Genomic DNA, 23,949 nt, shown 5'->3' on the forward strand with positions numbered 1-23,949 from the left:
GTGCTGGAAAACTGCAGTGCTGAGTCTATAACTAAACAAATCCTGAGTGATTTCCACATTGCTGAATGACATTTTAATAGCGGAAAAATAATGCTCAAAATTATCCACTTCATCTCTTCCTATTGTCTTTTACTGGCTGGGAACCACTGCTGCAGCAAAAACAGCTCCGGATCTTTTTGTTGGTGGTGTTGGTGCCTCCCAGTCTGCTGCAAGCAGCCAGTGACCCAAGGTGGGGTCTGCCTGCCCCGTGCCCAGCACGCAGAGCCTGGCAGAGCTGCCCTCATGCTGGCCGCTCCTGGCGCAGGGCTCCCAAGGAGGCACCCGGCTGCTCTGGCGCTGCTAGATGAGCCCACAGTGGTGCACAGGCCAGGTGGTGATGCCCATCCTGCACAAGGAGGCAGGTGACAGCGCCTGGCTCCTGCTGTCCCTATGGGGAACTGGCACCTGCCCGTGTGCCACCAAGCTGGGAAGATACTTCTGGCATTTTCTGACGTGGGTTTTCCGACCCTAATTCAGCCACCGCTGCTTACAGCTTGTGTCTAGATGAACACGTCAAGTGTGGCCACATCTCCCCAGGCTGAAATCAGCAGAGCCTGGGGAGAGCAACACAGACCCAGCACCCAGCATATCTCTTTGCAGGGCTGCAAAAGGAATGGCTCAGGCTGTGGGGACAGTGTCTAGCCAAGTGCTATCCCCCGACTATAAGGTATGGCACCCAGCCTGTAGAGCAACGTACCACACAAATGCCTCACACAAACTTTTATTATTCAGTGAAACATCATAAACCTCAAAGAACTCCCTGTTTTTGCAACAAAGCAGCCACCAGCCCTTATGCAAGGTGTCACCCCCTACAACCCCAGCATGCACCTGCAGCCTTGCAGCCTCAGCACCTCTTGAAGCTGGGCTGTTTTGGAGGTGTGCAATATGCAGTAGGCTTCACCATTGCTCTCATCAAGGGGAAGGTTTTCATCCTCTGAATTAAAGGCACACAAATCAGGAGCCAAACTGTCCTTCTGCCACACCACAGCCAGTCTTTGGCATAGTGCCTGCGTAGGGTCAAGTCTTCTTCCCCTGAGGAATACAGCATGCCCTTGGTTTGTGTTGGTTTCACACAAAGCATCCCAGTTGCCGGCCTTACTTCCCAGCAGGTATGGGGCACGTGGACTCCAGAACAGGCTGTAGGTAAGGCCTTGCAGAAAAATTTTTATAGAGAACTTTGCTTGTCAGATGCAGGTATCTGCTGCAGCACTATGCAGGAGGAAATGGAGTTTTCCACATGTGCTAATAGCACAAGCATGCCTGATAGGCAAAGCTGAAAAGTGAGCATGGACTTCCCCCCCATCAGACGAAGACAGCTGTGTAAGAGAAGCAGTGTGGTTGGGAGCGACAGGGAGTGTGACAACCAGGAAAGGCTGCAAGACTTCACATTCCATGCAGAGGGATGCAGCAAAGCTGGCACAGCCCACTGTCACCTTGTCTCCTTTTTCCTTCTAAGAAGGAAACTACTCCCCTGGCTCTGTTTGGCACAAATGCTGGCTCGGGACACACCTTCTGATGCCACTGAATTTGGTAAGGACATTTGGCAACAGAGCTGTGCTCAAGACCCCAGCTCCACTTCTAGTTGGCAAATTTTATAGAAGACAAGAGGAGAAACATGCTGTCCTTTCAAAAATACTTCAAGGGAAACCTTTACCAGAGATGGAGCTCAGCAAAAATGACTGCAACGAAGTTTCACTTTGGGATGGGGAAGAGGGTGCACTACTGGCACCAACTGAAGAGCCTAAAGCCCACTTGGAGTGTATGTGCTACAGCCTATGGCAAAGACAGGTAAGGACAGTTTATAGTAATTGAGAAGGGCCAAAGGAAACACAATGGGAAACATACTGCAAACAACAGACTTCCATAAACAAGTGTCTGAAGCCTGTAGTTGTCAGCATAAACAGCTTTGCTGTAATGTCATGAAGAAGTAAACTTCAAAAGGTGTCTGTGAAATACCCTGACTACAGCAAAGCAGTGCTTTAAGAACTGTGGCTGTACACTTTCTGTACAAATGGAAAAAAAATCATGCCAGCAAGTATGCTGTATAAAAAAAGGCAAGAGACAAGACCTTTAGGTGACCAGTTCTTCCTTGCCAACAGATACCTTCCCTTCAATCCCCAGTCTGCAGTTTTATTTTTGGCAGATTATAATTAAAATGGTCTTTATGGCTTTAGAGAGAAGCCACTAAGCTGTACGTTTTGGTTGAAGCAGAGGGTGTGTGTGTGTGGTATGCTCTGGATGAAGCGCCATCGCAGAGAAAGGTCTGGCCACAGCTCTGCTTCTTCCACCTGACCCACAAATGCTGCTGGTTGTACTTGGCTCTCTTTAGTGTTCTCATTTCTCATCAGCAAGTGACAAAGTTCTGGTTGCTAACCAGTCCAATCCCAGAGGCAGAATAAAAAGTCCTTGTTAAGATCTAGAAAAAGCATGTTTCTAACAAAATCAAATCCAAACACGTGCAAAAACTGTTCCTGGTTTGATGCATTTTGTTCAGGTTCCACCACCAGTGCACTGGAATTCGCTTCCCTTGTAGAGTGATTTAATTCTTCTTCCATTCTCCACCTTTCAGTCTTCCCAGGAGTCTTGACAAGCTATCCCTCCATTTTTGTCTTCAACATTTTTTCCTGTGCACATCCTTCCTGCCCTTCCTGCTTCCGCTGTCACACCCTGTTCCTCTACAGCTATTTTCGGAAAGCAAAGACGTCCCGTGTTTTCAAGCCTCTCTTGCCTTCGCTTCCTGGTTTAGGAGAAGATACTTCCACCAGTCCCCCATACGGGCAGCTCTCAGACTCCAGGTGATGGCCAGAGCACTCCACAGCAGGGATGAAGCCGCTGTCCCACATTCCTGTCCCACACAGCTTGCACAGGTCATGCAGGCTGCAAGGGATGCAGGGTAACAGGTGGAACTGATAGAGCAGACTCCTCGCCTAGATGGGAGAGAGAGAGAGAGTCGTTCACTCCTCACCAGGGGACGAACATGGAGAGCAGAGATAGCAGGGGCCTCCTGTCCCGTCCTCCCACTTAGCTACCTTAGAAAAGCCAAAGCTTCAGCAAAGGAGCATCCCTCCTGAACACAAACCTGAAGGTTAACTGAGGCACTGGGAACGCTGCCAGGTCACAGCAGCTGCCACACGCTGCGGCGCATCCCACAGCCTGCAGTCACTCCCTGCCTGAGATGGACTGGGGACCGTAGCACAAAGATGAACAGCTGTCTGCCATGTTCCTGTGTGTGTGCAAGGGCCATCCCAACCACTCTACACTCCCAAGCACTCTACAACTACTTCTTCTTTCTGCAAAACTCGTTTCCAGGCAAACAGCAGCATCCTACCCTCCCAGGCTCCAGACAAGTAGGGCCTATAGGATCTGCGAAAGACAGTTTAGTGATGACTTGTCAGTGGTAGGTTTACGGTTGGACACAATGATGGTGAAGGTCTTTTCCAACCTAAACGATTCTATGATTCTATGAAGCATCTGTCCCTGATTTTCTCAATGTTCTGACTCATTTCTTGGACCTAAGACTCAGCCCACATCAGCCCACGGGCATTTACCTTCCTGAGTACAAGTTCTCCGTTCATGTGCATAGCCAGGTTGCCAAAATGCAGCAGCATCTGGTCGGTGGCCAGCTGCTGTTCAATGACATCATCCCCATAAATCACCACGATGGCCACACAGATAAAGAGGTGGAAATAGTCAGTCTGCAATGAGAAAACAGGGGCTGGAGTACAGCAGGTGGAGGCAGAGGTCTGACTTAACTTCCCCACCTCCACAAGCATGTTCTTAGTGAGATATTTTGCTCCCTCCAGTTTTGCTTAGTGCTATACCAAACGTGTGTTACTGGTGAATTCTGAACCACGCTGAATCAAACCCTCTTCCCTTTACAGTGTGGCAGCAAGGTTTGCACCACAGCTTTCAAAGCACTCTAGTGATTTTTGGGAAGACATTTTCTAGCTGTGTAAGAGAAGTCTGAACTTCAGAAGTGCATGTTCAGCACTTTCTGAAAAAAACCTCATTCTGAAGCCCAGACACCCTCAAGTAGGAGAGGCAGGCCTCCATCCTCCTGCTACATACATAAATGTCTTTGGTAGTTACAGACCCTCTGTAACACCTACTCATTTTAGATACTTTGCTAGTAAGAGCCTTTATGGAAATTCTGCAATGCTTGCTGAGATGGTGAGGATTCAGCAACGAACATGCTGCTGCCCCGTGCGTGCTGTGCCCATCGCCAGCTGTCTAACCTGATAGTGAGCCCAGCACGCTTCCCACATGCGCAAAGCCTCAGCATCTGGAAATTCACGTTTAAAACAGAGGAGAATCCAACGGTGACAGAAAAGCATCTGCAGGCCATCCTCTCCCAAGGAAGAAAGGTGCTGGTAGAAGCGTGGGTGCATGAGCCGTAGCAGCTCTCGCAGGTACATCTGGAAAAGATGCTCTGAACTGAGCCGCTGCCTTGTGCACAAGGACCCGCACTGCCCTCACCTGCCATCCCCGGGAGCCCCGCACTGTGTGCCAGACCGGGGCTCCTGCAGAGCTTGCCACAGCTCTCTCCTCTCACAAAGAGCTCCAGCCTGCTGGCCTGTTTATTACAGCACAGCCAGGAGCACACTTGGATCTATCATTAAAGGCCAGGGCTCACAGGCCACGGCAGCTGTTTCACAAGGAAGGATGATGGGTGGAAAGAAAATCCCATGACAGCTACATTGTGAAAAGAAAGAAGGGGAGAGATTCAGGCTGAGGAAAGCAGCTAGAGCCTTAAAAACTAGAGAAAAGAAAGGACATAGCTATCTCTGGTAATATTTCATTTCAGTAGAGGCTGAGCAATATGGAAGTGATTTTGGAAAGCCTGACTATACAGGCACATTACAGTGCATAAATCTGTACGTTAACTAACTGCACCTCACCAGCAGCCTCCCATGAGGTTTCCACCATAAGTTTAAATTGGTGCCATCATGATCCAGGCAGGATTGTTCAGATTTAGAATGGATTTTTCAGGATTTTAACCAGAAAACAGTTGATATTCATGTTAAAATCTAAAAAGTTCCAATTTTTAAACAAGATCACCCTATTTTAAGAAACTCTGTCAGATGTTTAAGGCTTTTCATTTGGACATAATTTAAAAAAGCTATTAAAATTGTTAAGAACTTAAAAAAAAAAAAAAAACACAAAGAAGAGGGCTACAGCTCAGTCAACTCCTCCACATTGTTCACACCAAATGCTCCAGAACCAGGTCAAAAATGAACCAGTGAGTCTTCACTGCCTGAGAGAAGTGCAAAGAAAAAGCAAGCAGCCTCTGGACACATTTGATCATAAAAGGTTCCTTGAACCAGCACCCTTTAGCAGAGCCAGGGTAACTTTACTTGAACAATTTATTGGTTATAACTGCCTCTGGAGTGCCCCAATCACTCAGGATCAATTTTATCCACCAGGTATTTTGTGGCTTTAGTGTGATTCAGCATGGTGGAACCCAACAGCTCAGGTAACTGCTTTATGGTATTCTTCTAATTTGACTGGGGAGAGAAGACAGGGATAAAGGGAGCTCAGCATTCAGCCTCACCAGCTGTTTCTCCATATCCTCATCCCGGGGTGAGCTGATGAAGATTGTGTTCTGCATCAATCCTACAAAGCACCAGAAAGTATCCGACTCATCTAGGACCTCTGTCAGGAGTGGGGCAACCAGGTCAGACATCCCCTGGGAGTATCCAATTGTTGGGTTAAATATTGCATAGTTCAGCAAGATCCTCCTGGAGAAGAGATGCAAATGGAGAAGTGAGACAGAGAGGGCAAGTCACAGCTGAGCACAGTGTCCCTTCCCTCCTCCCCCAACTCCCACCCGACAGGCTAAGTCAGGTGAAGTGTAAAAGAGCAACAGATCACTCCTGCCATCCAGAAGATTAACCTGCAGTTGCACCCGGATGCTTGTGAACTTTTGAACACCTCTGCAGCATGTTGCATCCCACAGAATCGCTTTTGCTAAAACAACTGTATCTAGAAGCATAACAAAGATACACTGACACTATACCTAACTGGAACTCTCATTTTTTTAGGATTACAACGTTTTGCATCAATCCAAAGAGGCTTTTGGATGGATGGGAACTCTGAACAGCACTCAGCAGCCTAAGACAATGGATTTGAACAATGCTCCTTAGGCTCCTGTTTTCCAGCTGCAGTGCAGCCCACTGGGAGCAGTGCAGTAGCAACAAGCAACACAGTTCATCTCAAGTACAAAGACACCCTACGGTAAGGCGCTTTAACACATACAGATAAACCCTGCTGCAAACATCAGTCCAGTGCAATAAACTCCAGGAGAAGGTTTTGCATACACAGACACCAAAATACAAAATGAAAACAAAAATTTAAAAAGACTAAGAGGACAGAAATGAAGGGCCCATGGGAAAAGAGTGATGATGCTTACACACCCATGAGGCTCTAAGCCATACTGCTAGATGAAATCCAACTGTTTTGCAGGCACACATTTACAAGTCACACCCCCACGAAACAGACTCTGGTATACTTGTCCTCCATCCTGTCAGAAGAAACCACAGACCCATAAGCTTGCCACAGCATCCATGACCCTCCCACTGCCACAGAAAGCTCACACATCTTCTGTGCCTGTGAGTGCAGGGAAGCAAGGTGATGGGAGCAGGGTTATTATATCAAGAAGTAAACGACTAAAGCAGCAGTGAAAGCACTGGGGAGGAAGTCCTTGTTTTTGCATGACTTGGTACCGGTCACTGTACGCATGGTGCTCCCCAGCGTTCCCAAGGCAGCGACCTAGGCAGCCTTGGCCGGGGGGCTTACCAAGTTTTCTATACATTCAGTAGGACACGTTGTTTGGACCAGTAGCATCAAACACTTCACCTCATAGTTTCCACATTTGGGTTGTTCTCCCCTCGAAAGAACTGGTTGCTGCGGTCAGTCCTCACAACATCTTTATCTACCGTGAACTGTACTTTACGGCAAAAATCCTTCTGTTCATCCGGAGTCATCGAAAGCCTGAAAATCGAGCAGCAGCAGGAGTATGTTGCCAAGAGAGGAATATGATTTCCACAAGGAACAAAAAGCCCTATTTCAGCTTTAGTTTGCAGAGAAAACCTATTCCTGTAGAGAGTTTTGTCATCACCTGAAAAACAGACCAGCAGGTCTGTCCAGAACTGCAGATTTTCTGTCCAAATTGACTACTAGAAGGAGCCTCCTGAGTTATAAACAGGATGACACGATGTGTTTTCCATGAAAAACTCCACTTCAGAAGCAGTCAGACTCTGGTCTCTGATGCTCCTTGTGGGTGGCATGCCAGAACTCACCACTTCGTTCCAATCGTCTCTTAATTAATACTACTACTAGTCCCTCACCATCTTAAATATACCCACAGTAGTTTACAACATATAGTTCTTGCAGTAATAACTTCCTTGAATTAGATATCCCTTCTTTTTCCCTATTTTTATCTCCAGATACACTTATTAAGAAATAGAAGACCCCAATTTCACCTTGTGTTCTAAACCAAGCGTGCTAAGTTTGTCGTGTTGTCTGTGAGAGAACTTACCTGCATGGTATTAATGAGCCCGTTTCAAGAACCCAAGTGAGATAATACTTGAGCTACACAGTGTTAGTTCCAAACTCTCAAGAGGTCAGCTGTGCCTGATATTCCTCCTTTACCACCTGACTGCGACATCAGGCTTGAGGAGAGATGAGCAGGGGAGGATGAAGCTGGTCTGTTACCTTTTCTCCTGGATCTCAAAGTATTCTTTCCTCTTCTGCAGTCTCAGTGCCTCCCTCTCTTCAGAGGTGGACTCGTAGCTGTAGTAGTGCAGCAGAAAGGGCCACACCTCCCCACGGATGGAAATATCAATCCCACCAAAGAAAATGGCCTGGAAGAAGGAGCAAAAGTTATGACTGGTACAGTTTTAACATTCCCAAAAACAGCAACAAGAAACTGCCCGCTACTATGCTTCGGTGGCTTTGCAGTTCTTTCCTGACAAGTGACGCCTTGATTCAAGCTCCTGCAATTTGCACATGTTTAGAGGGAAAGTGCTGGCCTTCTATTCCCAGACGAGACACAAATCGGGCTCATTTCAATGTCAATAACCCCCCCTGGAGAGGCTCTATGATTAACGTGTTGTTCTCATGTCACGGCTTAATCCCCAATCTTGGAGACACTGCATTTCACTGCAAACTTCTCTCTCAGGACCTGGACCCAGTGCTCCCCTGGAAACCCTGCATTATTTCATACAGTAATCTCAATTTTTCTTTCTTTGATTTGTTCACACTGCGTTTTGCAAACACATCTAGCACTAGATACTTTGGTTTACTAATTCCAACCGGCAGCAGAAGCCAGATGGCTCACGCTCCTCGCTCAGGGAGACACCCTACCATCCTGCCTGTAGCTGACACATCTGCAATCCCAGCAAGACCTCCAGCCGAGCACAATACACCAGTCTTTATGCCCTCAAACACCCAGTTCTTGCCCCAGCATGAAAGCAAACTCTTGCAGCTTCTACCTGGGCACTGGCACTCTGTGGCAGGAGAGGAAGGATCAAAACCGCAGCAGCCAGCCCTCTCACCTTCTGCAGCTTGTACTCCTCTTCCACCTGTCCGGATTCATTCAGGTGATGAAGCCAGGCAGCCACGTCGAGACGCTTGTACGTGTTCTCCTCCGGGTGGGTTTCCGAGGAGGGCAGCTTGGGACGGCGGATGGAGAACTGCATACATGTTTTCTCATCAGTAAGCTGCTGAACGGGGGAAACCAAAACAAAAAACTGGAGGCAGGAGCCAGAGATAGCAGCAGCGTATGAAACCCAGCAATTTTCAGACCAGGAAAACCTTTTTGCATGGTTCATGTAGGATTAAGCACTGAGGCGCTGCACTTGGAGAGGTGTTTTGTTTGTTTATTGGTTTTTTTAAAAATTAGAACCATTACAATAGCAACAGTGGTTAGAATAATTAAAAAAGAGTACCACAAACCAGCTTAATCTTAAAAAAATTGTTTCCATTCCTCCCCCAATCTTATCCCTGACCTGAAAGTGAATTAATGCTGCTTACAGCAAAACTTCACCCTGCCAGGAATGCCTGCAATAAATTACATATGATTGGCCATATACAAAGGGATTGCTGTTAGGCAAGCAGGGAACTGCACTGCCAGGCTCTCTAAGGGCACTCATGATCCCAGTGCAAGACTGCAGCTGACATTTAATTTAAAAATCAAAGGTTGTTCAATGCAAAAAGTGAGCCCATGCGACCATAATAAGAAAAGCAGCAGGGGGCTCTGTGGGAAGGATGGAAATTTAAAAATCACTGTTTCTAATAAGCACATACAGTATCTTAAACAGATAATTAAAGAGCTCTTATCACATTTGTATGTAGATTGAACAAAATATGGCAAGATGCCTTGTCAAAACATTTTCCAAAGCAGTGTGCTACGCTTCACAAAATGGATGAAAGACTCTGACAGAATTTCAGACCTACCACTGCAGATTTCCCAGCCACCTTACATGCCTAAAGCATAGTGCTGACCTGTTGGGTCTAGCAAAGTAACCACCTAAGCAAGTCTTCTGGATTATCTTGTCCCATATTCCACAGGCAGAACAGGAATGGATGGGGAAAGCAAGTACAAGAGAGACCTCACGTCTGACTTGCAGTGGCATCCTGAGAAACATCCAACACCTTGAAGCTTTCTGCCTGACTTGGTGGCATGAACTTACTGCTTCATTTCTCCAACACACTTCCCTGGCTTAAAAAAGTGTGAAACTGCTGGAAAAACCCTTTTTGCCCCATGAACCTTGCTACCTTGCTCAGGTACCTGGTCCTTGAGATGGGTCTCTGTGCAGTACTTCCATTGCTGAAACACCTCGGACAGTTTATCCAGGCCACCATGGTGAAAATGGAAGATCTTGTACTGGCTCTCCCTGCTTGCAACAACCAGTTGTCCACAGGTGCATGCCTCATCGCTGCGGGACAAAACAACAAGGGAGAACAAGCTGCATTTATTGCCCAGCTTAACAAGGGGCCCAGCAGGAATGGGGAACATCAGATGAGAGAGAGTGGAAAGCAAAATGTGAAGAAGAAGTTGTCCCTTAGAACAGGGCACAGCAGTAACTGTTCAGCTCTGGGATTCGATGATCCTTATGGGTCCCTTCCAACTTCAGCTACTGTATGATTCTGTGACATGGCTATAGTGACCATTTTCCCCAAGAAGCTCCACTTGTGCCTGGTAATGGCACTCTTTTACCCTTCCATCACATGAAGGAATTACATTTTGTCTTCCCTGGAGAAAAAAACACAAGAATTCTGCCCCAGCAACATGAAGGCAGTACACAAAGTCAGAATAACAGGACTAAGCAGACTTGGGCACACACAGAATTGTCTAAAGAAGCAGGGAGTGAGAAGCAAAAAGAGGGAGTAAAAATGTTTTTAATAAATTTTTTAATAACTTGAAAGATAAGAGGCTAAAAGCAGCAAGACCCTCGAGAAGCCTTGCTGAGGGGCAGGCAAGGGAGAAGGTACTATAGACATGGAGATGTTTTCCACACCTCCAGGTTATTTGAAACAGTTTTGGTTAGACAGCTAAGAGCCACCTTTATCTTACTAGGGAAAAAAATCCTTTAGGTCCCATAACCATGATTCAGAGGCTCTCCTTGGGAAGGCTGGCACTTGCTTTCCTGGAGACAACCATTAAGGAAAGACTTCCAAGGAGGACCACAGAAGCCATCTGCCTCCAGAGCCCAGGGTGCACTGATCCAGAGCTCACACAAATATCACACACCATTATATGTTACCTAAAGAAGAGGCGAAGGGATCTCATTTGTCCCAGGTCCACTCGAAAGACACCACAGACCTGCTCGAGGGCAAATACTTTCTGCTGTTCGTCCCATCTGGTGCTCTGCGTTTGCCCATTACTCTCCTGGAACTGGGCACTGGTGTCGAGGCTGGAGGCAGAGCTGGTGGAGCAGGTCATGCGATTGTCACACGTGTCCCTGCAGACAAGAGTGTGGGGGAAGAAACCCCGCAAGACATCAGCCAAAGGTGACCACAGATACATCCAATAACCACAGATGCTGCATGTTAAAAATCTTTTGTCAGAGCTCTGAAATTGTGACTCAGTGCAGATCTAAGGAGTCAGTAACCAACAGCCCACAGAAGAGAGTAAAGTATTTTTATTTAAATTAATTTCCTAACATCCCCAAAAATGATCTTATTTTTGGTCTGTTCCTAAACTGCACACAGAACTGGGGAGAACCAAAACCTTTCCTCGAAACACTGACTTTTGAGAAGGCAAAATTAAGAAGCCCAGCATGGGAACAGCCCAGGCTCCTCCGCAGAACGGCCTGTCCCCTGCACCTTGGTGCAGCACAAAGACCAGTTTGGGGAGCCAGTACAGCAGGCTCTCCAGTACAGTACAGTACAGTACAGCCTGCTCTCCAGCTCTACGCTGCAGGATCCCTTCCAACCATTATGCCTCTGAGACTGGTGACCCCTTTGGATTGAAAACCTTGGGCCATTGAAAAAACTTGACTGTAGAAGTACAGGTGCTCAACAGGCTGCTCCAGCAGCTCCAGTGGCATGCAGTGAGTAACTCTCCAAGTCACAGAGTTCTTGCCCCACAGCTCAAGCAACCTCCTCAGCATGCAGCCCAGCTGCTCTGCACCGGGCTGGGGACAGCAGGAGTGAGCACATTCAGACGGCAGCATTGACTAGGGATCTCATCTGGCGAATTCCCTCAGTGACCTGTAAGATCCAAAGATATTTCCCCTGAACTCAAGTTTCTCATTACGCCTCTGCAAGTGGACCTGACAAGCCTGGATTCTTGTGTATAAACCTCAGACAAATGGTTTCCGCTTGAAAACTTGAAACTTTGGAGGGTTAAGGAGTGGGAAATTATACATGAGCTCTTTAACCCACCACAAAGTAGAGAAAGTGAAGCTAGGAGCTCACTGCACCCCAGATATTTAAGAGTAAACTGAGTTTAGATTAAAAAAATCCACATGCCCGCCACCAGCCCTGATCCCAAAAGAAAAATATCACTGCTTTGAGAATTAAGTGAATCTGAAACTGTGACCCCTTGATTCTTAAAAAGGCCAATACATGTGAACAGTCTCAGTGCAAGCTCTGAATGGGTTCCGCTGTGAAATCAGGGTTTGCAAAACAAGGCAAGTAGCAGGTATAAAGACAGCCCCCTGCAATGCCACTTTATGCAATGTTTTCTAATCCGCTTATCTAACAATGTAGGCACTGAATGCTGAAAATCACACACTCAGCATGCATCTGCAGCACACCACATCAGTATGCTTTCCAAGCCTGGCTACATTGCCTCTTCCACAGGGACAAGCCTTATTTGCAGCATCTACCCATGGTTCAGGTCATTGCATTCCAATGCACAGATCCCCGGACATCCCAGTTAGCTGTGGGTTAAATTTTTAACCAAGCCCCTGTGAGCCGCCCAGTTCAAATGTATAACTCAAAACCTTAGCGCCCACACGCATGGGAAATAAATCCCTGAGCCCCCTTCTCTAGTTCTGCAGCATTATGTAGATGAGACCAAGTCTGTTTTACTTGCAGCTAAAAGAGCAGCTTTGCTACTCTGTTCATGAAGTTCTGCTGCTCCACTTCTCTGAAAGAAAGCATCAAAGCAAAACTTATATTCAAGCTATTCGGAGGTTGGTCTTAGAAATGACATGGCAATATCGCCATGCGAGCTGGGATCACACAACATACCCAAACTCACTCAAAAAGGAACGATAGCCGTCTTTCTAGGTTAGATGCTGGGATACGTCCAGTCTCAGTCTCAAGCGCTGCTATACACCATGACCTCCACCTTGTGATTTTTTCCACGAAAACTTTACAGGCTTTTGCAAAAAATCAAGCATTACTTCCTGCTAAAACTGCAAAATGTAAGACTTTCTAAAACGTTCAGTATCTCATGTTAATGCAAAAGTAATAGGAGTCCTGGTACAAGACACTTGTGCTGGACTGCTTGCTACAAGCAGCTGGTATTTATGGAGCAACACCTCATAACAGCCACAGCTGGTTACACAGGATTTTCCTGGAAGAGATGACTCAAACTAGCTCAAAGACTAAACAGAGGCAACCAATTTTCTAAAACTCTTGCAAAGATGAGCTGGTCAGTATGACAAAGGGCTGGAAGACGGGTTGACTGTGAGAATCATTGTCCTGTGGTTCCCTCGTCACAGAGGCCAACATGCCCATTCTTCAAGAGCATCATCTCAAATGACCAGTAGCAGAGATGACTGCCAAGAAAGGATAGTTACCAGCAGATCCAGGCAGGCTCGCTTTGATCCCCAGGAATTGTGTAGCTCCTCAGCACACAATGCTATTGCCAGCTGCAGTTCCTCCTGCTACATAACTGAACTCTGCTTCAGCTACACAAGGAGCTCCTCAAAAACTCAAGAGGCCAGAAAGCCCAGTCACAAAGGTGCTGGCAATGTTGTATTTTCTGGAAATGCTTCTTCAAGATGAATATTTACAGTTCACATTTAGCCACTCATCACAAGCTTGCACACACATCCAACATACACAGAAGCAATCTGAAGCAACACGTGTGTTTTACGTTTTTTACCTTTTCTGGGCCACAAAAAGCCAACAACTGTAAGCATGGTGCCTCAGTGTGTGCAGCCCAGGGAAATTCCAACATTTTCACTGATGTAGAAGATGAAATCTGAAAGAGACATCTGTGCACCCCATGCCATTCAGAGAGGTCAATGAACATGTACATTCATACATAGTATAGATGCAGAGAGAGTACTGCCTCATACACTAGTGCATATTTACTCACTGTGGAAATGAAGAAAAAAACCTCACTGTGTTTAGATTTTTTCTGTATATATTGATTGAAAAAATTTTGAGAATATTCTAATCTGTTGGACTACTTAATTTTAATATCGAGATCATTTTGTATGTAAGTAACAACAAGTAGTATGATCAATGCTAATTTTGTGCATTTGGGTGAGTTCTCTAACTACGCGCACAAGATACATACATGCAAGGGAAGAATATATTATTTTCTAGATTACTATACCTGTTAGATGAGGAATTTATACCAGAGTGCCCTACAAAAGCAGGGAGCCGAAGCACTGCAAGGCAAATAGCTGGAGGAACATTCCAGAGAGACTTTGGGTTGTGGGACCCAGGGAAAACAGAGTGCCGGCTAGTATACAGTACTGCTCAGCAAAACAAGATAACAAGTGCAATGGTCCATGGGAATAAAAGGGACAGGGGAAAAAAAATAAGGAGGATTAGCAAAACCTGAGGCAGGAAACCCACGGACATATTCATGTGTTCAGTTTTGGGCCCCTCACTATGAGAGGGATGTAGAGGTGCTGCAGCATGTCCAGGGCTGGGCAGCGGGGCTGGAGCACAAGTCTGATGGGGAGCAGCTGGGGGCACTGGGGGGTTCAGCCTGGAGAAAAGGAGGCTCAAGGGAGACCTCGCTCTCTACAACTAAGTGAAAGGAGGTTGTAGTGGGGTGGGGGGTCAGTCTCTTCTCCCAGGTAACAAGCGACAGGATGAGACGAAACAGTGTCGTTGCGGCAGGGGAGGTTTAGATTTGGTATTAGGAAAAATTTCTTCACCGCAAGGGTTGTCAAGCACTGGAAGAGGCTGCCCAGGGAAGTGGTGGAGTCACCATCCCTGGAGGTATTTAAAAGACGTGTAAATGTGGCACTTATGGACATGGTTTAGTGGTGGGCTTGGCAGTGCTGGGTTAACAGTTGGACTTGACGATCTTAAAGGTCTTTTCCAACCTAGATGATTCTATGATTCCACTTAAGCCTTTTCCACTTGCTCAAGTCCCATCACTCTTTTGTCTCACAACACATCTCATTCTTGCTGGTAAGCAAGACCAGGTGGTGATGTATTTCCTCAACAATCAACTACAGCAATCAACCATATCTACATTCCTCAAGCTTTTGTAGCCCCTAAGAAAGCAAGCGCTTGTATAAGGCAGCCACCGTCCTCCTCCTCCCACTGCCCAGGAACTCTCTCACATGCCTGACCCGAGGAGGTCAGCCACTCTGCAAGCGAGACTTTCGACGCGCAGTAAAGTAGTAATGGGACCTAACTTACTGTTCAGTCAAAACATCTGTACACACCTACAACATAAAGAGAGGTAAACCCAATTATTATATCTGTTACAGAGCCAGGGTAGAGACCTGCACCAATTACGTGGGAAGACTGTTTCAGCAACAAAGATCTAATAATTCATTTTACAACATGATGTGACAAATGTAATTACAAGAGGGAAAGGGACGGAAGATTATAGCCATGATGTGGCAGTTACCTAAGCTGTCAGTGTGCACCACCCGATTCCCAGAGAGCCTCTTGCAGGAGCCAACCCCTCCCCAGCTGGCTTTCCATCACCCCTGTAGTAAAGCACGCCTTCGCTAATAACAGCTCTCCTTACAGCCCCAGCTACTCCTGTGCGCTGGCTTGTGAAGCATCATTTACAGACAATAAGTATCATCATAATGTATGAGCATCCATGTAATGGGAATTACATGCCCCTTTTCCTCCCCAGGGGTTAGCATTTCTCTGTTTTTCCACTATTCCCCACAGGCCCCAACCTTGTAGGTTCCTCTTCTTTCCAGCAAGGTGAAACAGCTCATGGCAGCACCAGCTACATTAAACGTCTAAGACAGATAGCTTCAAATAAATAATCCATCAATAAAAGTTCAAAGGTATCCTGAAACGCTTAAAAATTTAGTGTAGTGACTGTACAAAGTGAGGTAATATCAGGCAGCTAGATTTTCTATTGTTCTGGCAAAAACCCCCTGTCCTTGACAATACACCTATATTATGAATTGTGAAACATGCTGACTTCAGCGACATATAAAAGATGCACAAAAGGAAACATATGGGTCATTTGGGATTAAAAAAAACAATTGTCAAAATATTTCTGCTCGTTCTGTGTAATGCTGCAGAGAAGGACTGGAAGGACACTTGCAGGATGGCACTGGCTTCCAGAGGAGCGTGGCCATACAGAGCCAGACGCTGACAGTGAAACACTGCAGTCGCGCCAGCTACTCACATCTGATGAGCACAGAAGAGTAACTAGGTTAAGAATTGTGTTAAATTCACCCTTCGGCTGAAAATATTTGGAACTTGAAGTTCCTTTGCCTCAGAGAGCCCAAACGGAATTGATTCATGCTGACCTTGATGAATAGGGAAAAAGGTGTTAGATAGTCTGGATGGAAGCCTAACCAGAATGTCTGCAATTAAGTGTCAGAACATCCTCATGCGGAAGCATATCTATACATCTGCAAACACGCATGGAAACAAATTTAACAGTTCCTCCTATTTGTCAGGGAAACCTGTGAAAAACTGCCCAGGACTTTACAGTACAAAGTACACGAATGTCAACATGGACTTTCCAAAAGCTTGTTCCACAGGCTTTCCATTGATCTGTTTGCTTTCAAAACATAAATTTCCTCACGTTGAACTGCACTAAATGCTATTTAGTAGCTAATTAACTTTCTGTGCTGAAAACCTTCTGTAATTGCACTTCTTTCACCTTTTTTAGCCTGTGTCCTCCAGGGAACCCAAGCTGTCCTACGGCATTTGTTCTGCTCATTTCTATCTCACAGGCACAAGTTCTTTCCTGACACCAGACTGCCAATCACGGCTGCAGAGGTCACTGGAGACCAAATTAGGAGCACTCTGCCTCTGACAAACTTGCTTTGCTTAGCTTGCCGTAAAGGCAAAATAAAAGGTTATAAAAAATAATTGTATCCTTTCATGCTCGACACAAGGAAGCAGATTCAACAGCGCTTCCAAAAGTCTGAGCATTATTGTTAGTCACTCTTCATATTGTTAATGCTATTAACGATACTCAAAGAACAAGCTGTTTACATCTTAAAAGCATTGAAATCCCTCCCTCCCCCTATACAAGGAAAGAGAAGAAGGTGGTTTGTGGTTACCAGCCCTCTACACGTTGGCCACCTCACCAGCACAGGCTGCGGGGAGGGCGGCAACTTCTGCCTTCGCCCTCCAACCTTGGACTGTAACAGCAAGTTCACCATCAGGGACAGGCTCTGAATTAAGATCAACTTGGTGAACACAAGTCTGACAAATAAAACATTTTAACACAACGAAACGAGGGACTCAAGGAAACATGATTATGCAGCTTTGCCTTCTGATCGGTGTAATTGGTTTGTCCTTGAGAAACAAAGATCAAAACAATTTGTTATGCTTTACGGGGCTATAGCAATCCACTTTTAAAGCGCCCTGACTGCCTTCCCAGAGCAGACACAACTACCCAGCACAGGTAGAACACGCAGCATCCACTCCTGCCACCGGCCCATCGTCCCGAATCTCGGCAGACAAAAGCCAACCTGTGCGGCAGTGGCCGGCGCCACGGGATGACCCACCTCTGCAGCAGCACTGAGAGCTGCCTTCCTGCCCCGCTCTGCTGAGGAGGGCGGCAGCTGAGCCAGAAGCCTCACTACACTGGGGGCTTTGTTGCTCCTAATTCATTCCTCCAAGTCTTCGTGGGCTGAACGAAAGCTGAGCAATTTTAGTCATCAAGAGAGGGCATTAGAAAAACAGCCCCGCTTACCTCCAAAGGGTTCACCCCAACTGCTGTGAATTAAACCAAAAGGAAAACAAAATAAACTGAGAATTCTTGAGCTAATTATTTTGAATGTAAATGGGAAGGGAAAAAAAAAAAAGAATTCAGAAGTTTGTAGTGAATTAACGTGTGTTTTAATCTCTTTTACCTGAAGTCTGGAACTGATACACAAATACCTTCAGCTAAAAGACAAGCAATCTGTTTTTCATAGATGAGACCTCCAGACAGGTGTAGGCTACTTAGGTAAAACCCAAGCAAGGTTCTTCTCTGTGACTTCTTGTTGCAGTGAGGTAGCGGGGGCAGAATTAGCAGTTAGATGCTTATGAATAAAATACACATAGCTCCCAAGAAGCCAAACACAACAAATCATTTAGAGCTGAGCGTATGTGGCTCAACGATGCAAACGTTACCTTCATTTTAAGGAAGGAAAATATTCCAAAAACTGAATGGCAGATTTTTACAATCCATATAGAGAAGGGGCACCTCATGCCTAGGCTTTAGCTCATTAATAAATCAATCAAAATGCAACACTTAAAAAAAATAATTCCTTAGATGGAAAAAGTGATTTCTCAGCAAAGCCCGAAAAAGAATGTTTGCTTTTCAGCCTATTCCAGACTGGAAAAGGGGACCTTTCTTACCAGTGTTTATTTTATTTTTAAAATCAATGGATTATTTTGCTTTTTTTCCTCTCAGTTCTATCCATGCAAAAATAAAATTCTACACTAATTATGCTAATTATAACCAAGCCTTCAAAACCCTGGTCCCTTGAAAGCCCTGAAGATTACCTTTGTTCTTATATTCTTGGCTCTAAGCAATGAACTGGGAATTTCAGGGAGACTTTTTACTGACAAAGTTAACCAACTCCCTGGACTCTGCACTGCTGCTGACCCAGTATTAGCTGAGCCAACACCACCCAGAGAGAATTTCACTGTTTCCACAATACAATGCAGATTTCCCAAGGGGAGAGCTTTCCTCAAGTAGCAGAAAAGGGAGAGGAAAAAGGAGAGCTGACTAAAAGCATGTTTCAGAGTTATTGTAAATGCTTAATGCTGTTATAATTGCGAGGACTGAGCCAAGAAGACAGAGACTGCAGATTTATTTGCATATACTCTTGGACTTTTAGAGGGGACATGCTCTTTATTTTGATCCAGTTAATGCAATTCTTCCCTCACAAAGCTATGGATACCTGCCAGCACCATTTATCTCCACTTGCAATTAGGATTTCTGGGCGTTACGATCATATAAATAAGTAACAGAAGAAACGCAAGAATACCCTGGGAAAAGGCGCTCCATTGCACTGCCCCCCGGAGCAAAGGGCCGCGCTTCCCCGGCGCTCGGCCGCCCCGCCCGGGGCTTCCACCGCGGCCCCCGCCCACGGGCAGCCCCCCGGCCCCTCACCCATCCCCTCCTCCTCTAGGACAAGCCCCCGCTGTTGACTTTCTGTGAATAACCCCGTTTCGTTGCAATGACACCAGGGAAGGCGGCCGGGAGGGAGCCACCGGCCCTCGGCCCGGGCGCACGGGGGCTGCGCCTGCAGCGGGGGCAAAACCCTGAGGCCACTCTGCTGGCGGCGCGGGGTCCTGGCGGGGCGGCGGGGCGCGGGGCGGCGGGGCGCGGGGCGGCGGGGCGCGGGGCGGCGGGGCGGCGGGGCGGCGGGGCGGCGGGGCGCGGGGCGGCGGGGCGCGGGGCGGCGGGGCGGCGGGGCGGCGGGGCGCGGGGCGGCGGGGCGGCGGGGCGGCGGGGCGCGGGGGCTCAGGCGCCACCAGCCGGGAGGCGAGGGGCTGCCCGGCCCAGGGCACCCGCCGGGCCGCGCCGCTGGGCAGAGCTCGCCCCCTGGCGGCCACGCCGCCCCCCCGGCCCCGGCCCCTTCCCGCGAGCAGCCCAGCGTGGCCGAGGCGGTTCGGAGCGGCCCTTCAGCAAACCCGACCGGCGCCTGGCGCCCCAAACCCGGCGGGCGGGTGCCGGGCGGTCTCGCTCTGCGCCCCCGCCGCTCCCCTCTGCGTGGCCCTGAGATCTTCCCCTGGCAGCACCCGCTCTCTGCTCCTCCCTTGGAAGCCCGAACAAACGGCATCCCGATCGCGGTAGCTACAGTTCCCCATCTCCAGTTAGCTGTCACTATTTTCTTCCACAGAAACCTGGCAGCGAACCAACGGAGGGAAAAAACAAACCTGCTATAATTAATGTTCTTGCTGTTCAAATATTTATATAAAGCAAGATAGAGCCGTATGCCTCTGCAATCTCTTGGATCTGTCCAACCTTCTCAGCTTTGCAGCCAGTAACAACTTTAATTGATTATGCAGCGTTGCTGACGGCAAACAGCTACGGCCAGCTCCTCTTCCCAGGACCCAGCTCCATGTAGACCACCTGAAAGCGCTGCCTTCGGTGAAGTTTACACCCACCCCAGGACTCAAAGAGAAGGGAAAAAGGACTATCCTTCTGATGGAAGAAGGGTTTGGGGATATTTTTCTCCTGGGCATGGGTTTGGGTACAAATGCAATTAGGTGCTTCGGTGTCTTAAATCACAAAACATACTAGTGCAGGCAAGGTCCTGAAACAGAAGCAGCGAGGCACCCCATGTGCTCATCCCCAAAGCTAAAATCAAAAGTAAGATGCTGCAAGAAGTTACAGGAGATTTTGAAGTCTGTGACCAATTCCCTTGGTTCTAAGAATATAATCACTTCTGTTACAACAGCTATGAATCCCCAACCTCTTGATGACTCTAAAGCTCCTGCCAGTTTACACTAATTCCAGCTCATTTCCCCTATAATTTTGCCTCCTGTTTATTCTGCAGAGGTCTGCACAGCACTGAGCCTTTCAGGTGAGCTGCCAAAACAACATGATGCAACACCGCAGGCTCTGTTACCACCCGCTCCTGCAGCTGCTGCCACCCTCCCATAACGCTGTGCCTCCGCTCCTGCTCCCTTGTGAGAAGGTAATTTGCTGATTAGCTCCCTGGGAAGAGGCTTAACAACAGGATGTGCAACACATCTGCAAAAATTGCATCAACTGCAACGCCAAAGGAGTTTTTCCTTGTGTTGTGTTCTTTACCCTAGACCGTCTGTCATAGTTCTGTTACATGAATTCATGACTGCTGAAGAACATGAGAACTATACCATCATTTAGCTCCATTATGAAAAGGTTTAATTATTTTTATCACTGCCTGCTAAAATTATCACCTCCTTATGAAAGATGTTTCCTTCTTGCACTGATAGCCATGACCACATTGGTCACATTGCTTCTGCTTGTTCTTGAAAACAAGTGCTGTGGAAGTGTGATCTGGCATCTATTCCATCACCTGTGGGACCCTTCACAGAGCTCTGACCTCTGGCCAGATGTTGCCCCAAGTTCCCCTCATAGGATTCCACTACCAAGGCTTCTCAGGCCAAATTCTGACTGTATCGATCAACATTCCAACTTGAAGTTAGTCAAGGAACTAATTCCAGCATTTATTTGTCCTCTTCAGCATTTTTGTACAGTGCTTGTCAGGTAACAGCAACTGCAGTTTACTACCAAATTGAAAAGCCTTTAGCAGGCTACCATCCATTGCTAGAGAAAGCTCCTGAAAACCAGGGATCACTCTAGCATGGCACCAAAAAAAAACCAAAAGCCCAAACAACCCAAAACAAACTCTACTTACAGAGCACTAAGTGCTTCTGCAACTGATTGCTATAGATCTGATGTCATGGTCAGTTAAAATAACTTCAGAAGCATCGGCTGAAAGACATTATATAGGTGTCAGATGCTATTTGGTTGCCAGGATGTAACAAAAACCTTTTAGTTTCACTTTACTGATGGGGAAAATGGAAGCTGAGTAATTTACCAGGGTGGCTGCAAGCCAGAGCTGGCTATAGTGTACAGTTGTCCTGAATTAGTGCCCTTCAGACCACAAGGCAAATGTTTCCTGACAGACAGCAAACAACAGTGACAGGGGGTAAAAGGAACAGAATGAAATGATTTTAATTCCAGTATTTCTGCTCTCCTACAGAAATGTAGTCAATGACAAAGCTGCTACCAATACAGGCATTTCCCACATTAGCTACCTCCCTGCAGGAACCACGTACCATGGCAGAAAGGGGCCCCCAGAGTTAACAAGGACACAAAACCCAAGAGAGTAAAGCCACCTTTCCATAAGAGATGACTGCACGATGCAGAAGTGCCATGCTTGTCTAAAAAGAGGAGCAAAAATGTGTATGCTGGTGATGGGACACTCCCATAGCTCCTAGCCTGAGGAATTGTGTAAACGGGAGGAAAAACATCAATCGCTGCATGGGGTCCCTGGCAGCCTGTCAAACAGAGAAGCAAAGAGAGGGAAAAAACCCCAACCAACAACCCCATAAACAATGGATACGTTTTTATTTCCTTATGTTCTACCAGGCGAGTTGTTGACTTAAAAATGACTGACTTGTTGTGCAACTCAAATGCTTGCAAGCCTACCTCCCTCCTTCCTTCCTCTCCCTGTTTTTATGCACCGGTACATTTGTTGGCTCCCTTCTGCCCAGGCCACCTTCTCCATAGATACCCCAAGAGGCACTTTGACTCCTGGTCATATGGATATTTCGGCAAGCAGCTTGCTGAGCCCCTGATTTCATCTGATCCAAGTCTACATGTACATCCTAATTCTTCCACAATGTCACATACAATATTTAATTGCATGGAAAGAAAGCGGGTGGACTGAAACACCGCTGCAACGCACTGCTTCAGCTTCTGAAGCAATCACAGGGAAAAGCACAGTTCCCTTTACAACTCCCCAATGCAGAGGGAAATAACCAGAAACATTCGCTCCTCTTTGCAGGGAGGAGGTGGCGACCAGGAGGTAGGGAGGGGAAAGAGTTGAAACAATCTGCCAGCAGCACAAACTTTGTTCACACTCCAGTTCTGGCTCAGATGGGAAGCAGCCAGCAGAAAAAAAAATAAAAACCTTAAGAAACAAGGAAGCTGTTCTCATGCTTGTAGTGACTTCTGAAACAGCATCCCCCGCCCCCCAAAATGCTGGGATGAACACAGGAAATAAGAGAATTCTTTTTGACAAGACTTTTGCAAAGTATTCAATGCAAAATCTCAGACTCAAACAGTTTGTAAGATCCTGCACATACCATGCAAGGGAGCTCTATGGGGAAGAACAAATTTGGCATAGAAAATGGGCACACTGGACAAAAGCCTTTCAAGTCTGAAGTCTCAAACAATGAAAGGTCTGTTTTATTAATCTGTTGCAAATTATAAGCGCTGCATAACTGTGTAAATCTTCCAGACTGGTGCCAGAGGAGTTAAAAAAAAAAAAGAAAAAAAAGAAAAAAAGAACAGTGTGTTTGCAAAGCCAGGCTCTGCACTGCTGGAGCTGTCAGGCCTTGGGCAGCCGGTGAGAGAAGCCGGCAGAGGGCTCGCCAGAGCCAGGCTGCGAAACAACAGGGAAACACTGCATGACACAGGCAAGGTAGTGAAGATGCAATAAACTGTAGTTCCTTCCTTCCTTGACACTATTAGCAAGCTCAGAGCATTGCAAAACAGTTAAACCACAACGTGCTTTGCCATTTGCTGTGCTGGCACCGCTCCGCACCAGCTCCTCTCCTGGTGCACGCTGTTGGGCACAAAAGCTCTTAAGAGATTGCTGCGTGCCTCGGACAGCACATGGCCAAGGACTGGGATTTCCCCAGGACATGTTCAATCTGCTGATTTTCAGCAGTTAGGACATTATTCTCAATGTGTCCCCTCACTACTCCTGCCTAACTACTGAAGTGGGGATAATGACCCCTTACTCAGGGTATGTGGGTGAACTGGGACACAGCTGAGACCACGGCTCCCTCACACACATGCCAAAAGACTGAAACATTTTTCTTTTAAGAATATCACTGCTGGAACACAGAAATGTTCACAGAAGCATTTAATTTAAACCTTAATTTAAAAAAATATGCTTAAACATCCCTCACACCCCCAACCTTTTTTCAGTGACAGAGACAGGTCAAACACACAGATTGTCAGTGCTGCTTCAAGGGAAAAAAAATCTGCATGTCTTAAACAGAGGCTTTGGTTGCAGTGGATTTGGGGTTTTTCTGTTTTTTAAGTCAAAGCCAAGAAATTTCTAAACCAATACAACATTCTCTGAAAGTGTACGCAACTCAAGTTTCGACCCCCAAGCAGCAGCCCAGTGTTAGAACACAATCTGAATGGGACAAAAAGCCTAGGAATGAACAAAATAAAGTCAGTTATTAGGAATAATATTTCATTACTCAAAGGCCTCTAAAATTTTTTCAACGTGTGTTTTGTAACATTTATGTCGTTTCCTAAGTCTTCTACATTCCTATGGATACTTGTCAGAAAAGACTGTCAGGCAGAGTATTTAGAGA

The 23,949-nt window shown here is 46.7% G+C and overlaps 1 protein-coding gene across 12 annotated transcripts in view; it reads right to left on the reverse strand.

Annotated features, from left to right (window-relative positions):
• Positions 1-744: 744 nt before the first annotated feature.
• Positions 745-23,949, reverse strand: part of TBC1D16 (TBC1 domain family member 16) — a 33,740-nt gene continuing 10,535 nt past the window's right edge. For 8 of the 12 annotated variants that reach the window (XM_037403483.1, XM_037403476.1, XM_037403543.1 and 5 more), the window contains 9 exons: positions 10,806-11,003; positions 9,830-9,977; positions 8,595-8,762; positions 7,753-7,901; positions 6,895-7,029; positions 5,591-5,777; positions 4,275-4,454; positions 3,588-3,734; positions 745-2,966 (listed from right to left, as the gene is read on the reverse strand). In XM_037403483.1, the coding sequence (XP_037259380.1) occupies positions 2,721-2,966; positions 3,588-3,734; positions 4,275-4,454; positions 5,591-5,777; positions 6,895-7,029; positions 7,753-7,901; positions 8,595-8,762; positions 9,830-9,977; positions 10,806-11,003 (1,558 nt within the window). In that variant the 3' untranslated portion in view covers positions 745-2,720. Of the gene's footprint in view, positions 2,967-3,587; positions 3,735-4,274; positions 4,455-5,590; positions 5,778-6,894; positions 7,030-7,752; positions 7,902-8,594; positions 8,763-9,829; positions 9,978-10,805; positions 11,004-13,603; positions 13,840-23,949 lie in introns of those variants that run through there. The other 4 variants (XM_037403554.1, XM_037403506.1, XM_037403515.1 and 1 more) reach the window with 4 other exon arrangements.

This window comes from Falco rusticolus, chromosome 1 (assembly GCF_015220075.1).
Source record: "Falco rusticolus isolate bFalRus1 chromosome 1, bFalRus1.pri, whole genome shotgun sequence".
NCBI lineage: Eukaryota > Metazoa > Chordata > Aves > Falconiformes > Falconidae > Falco > Falco rusticolus.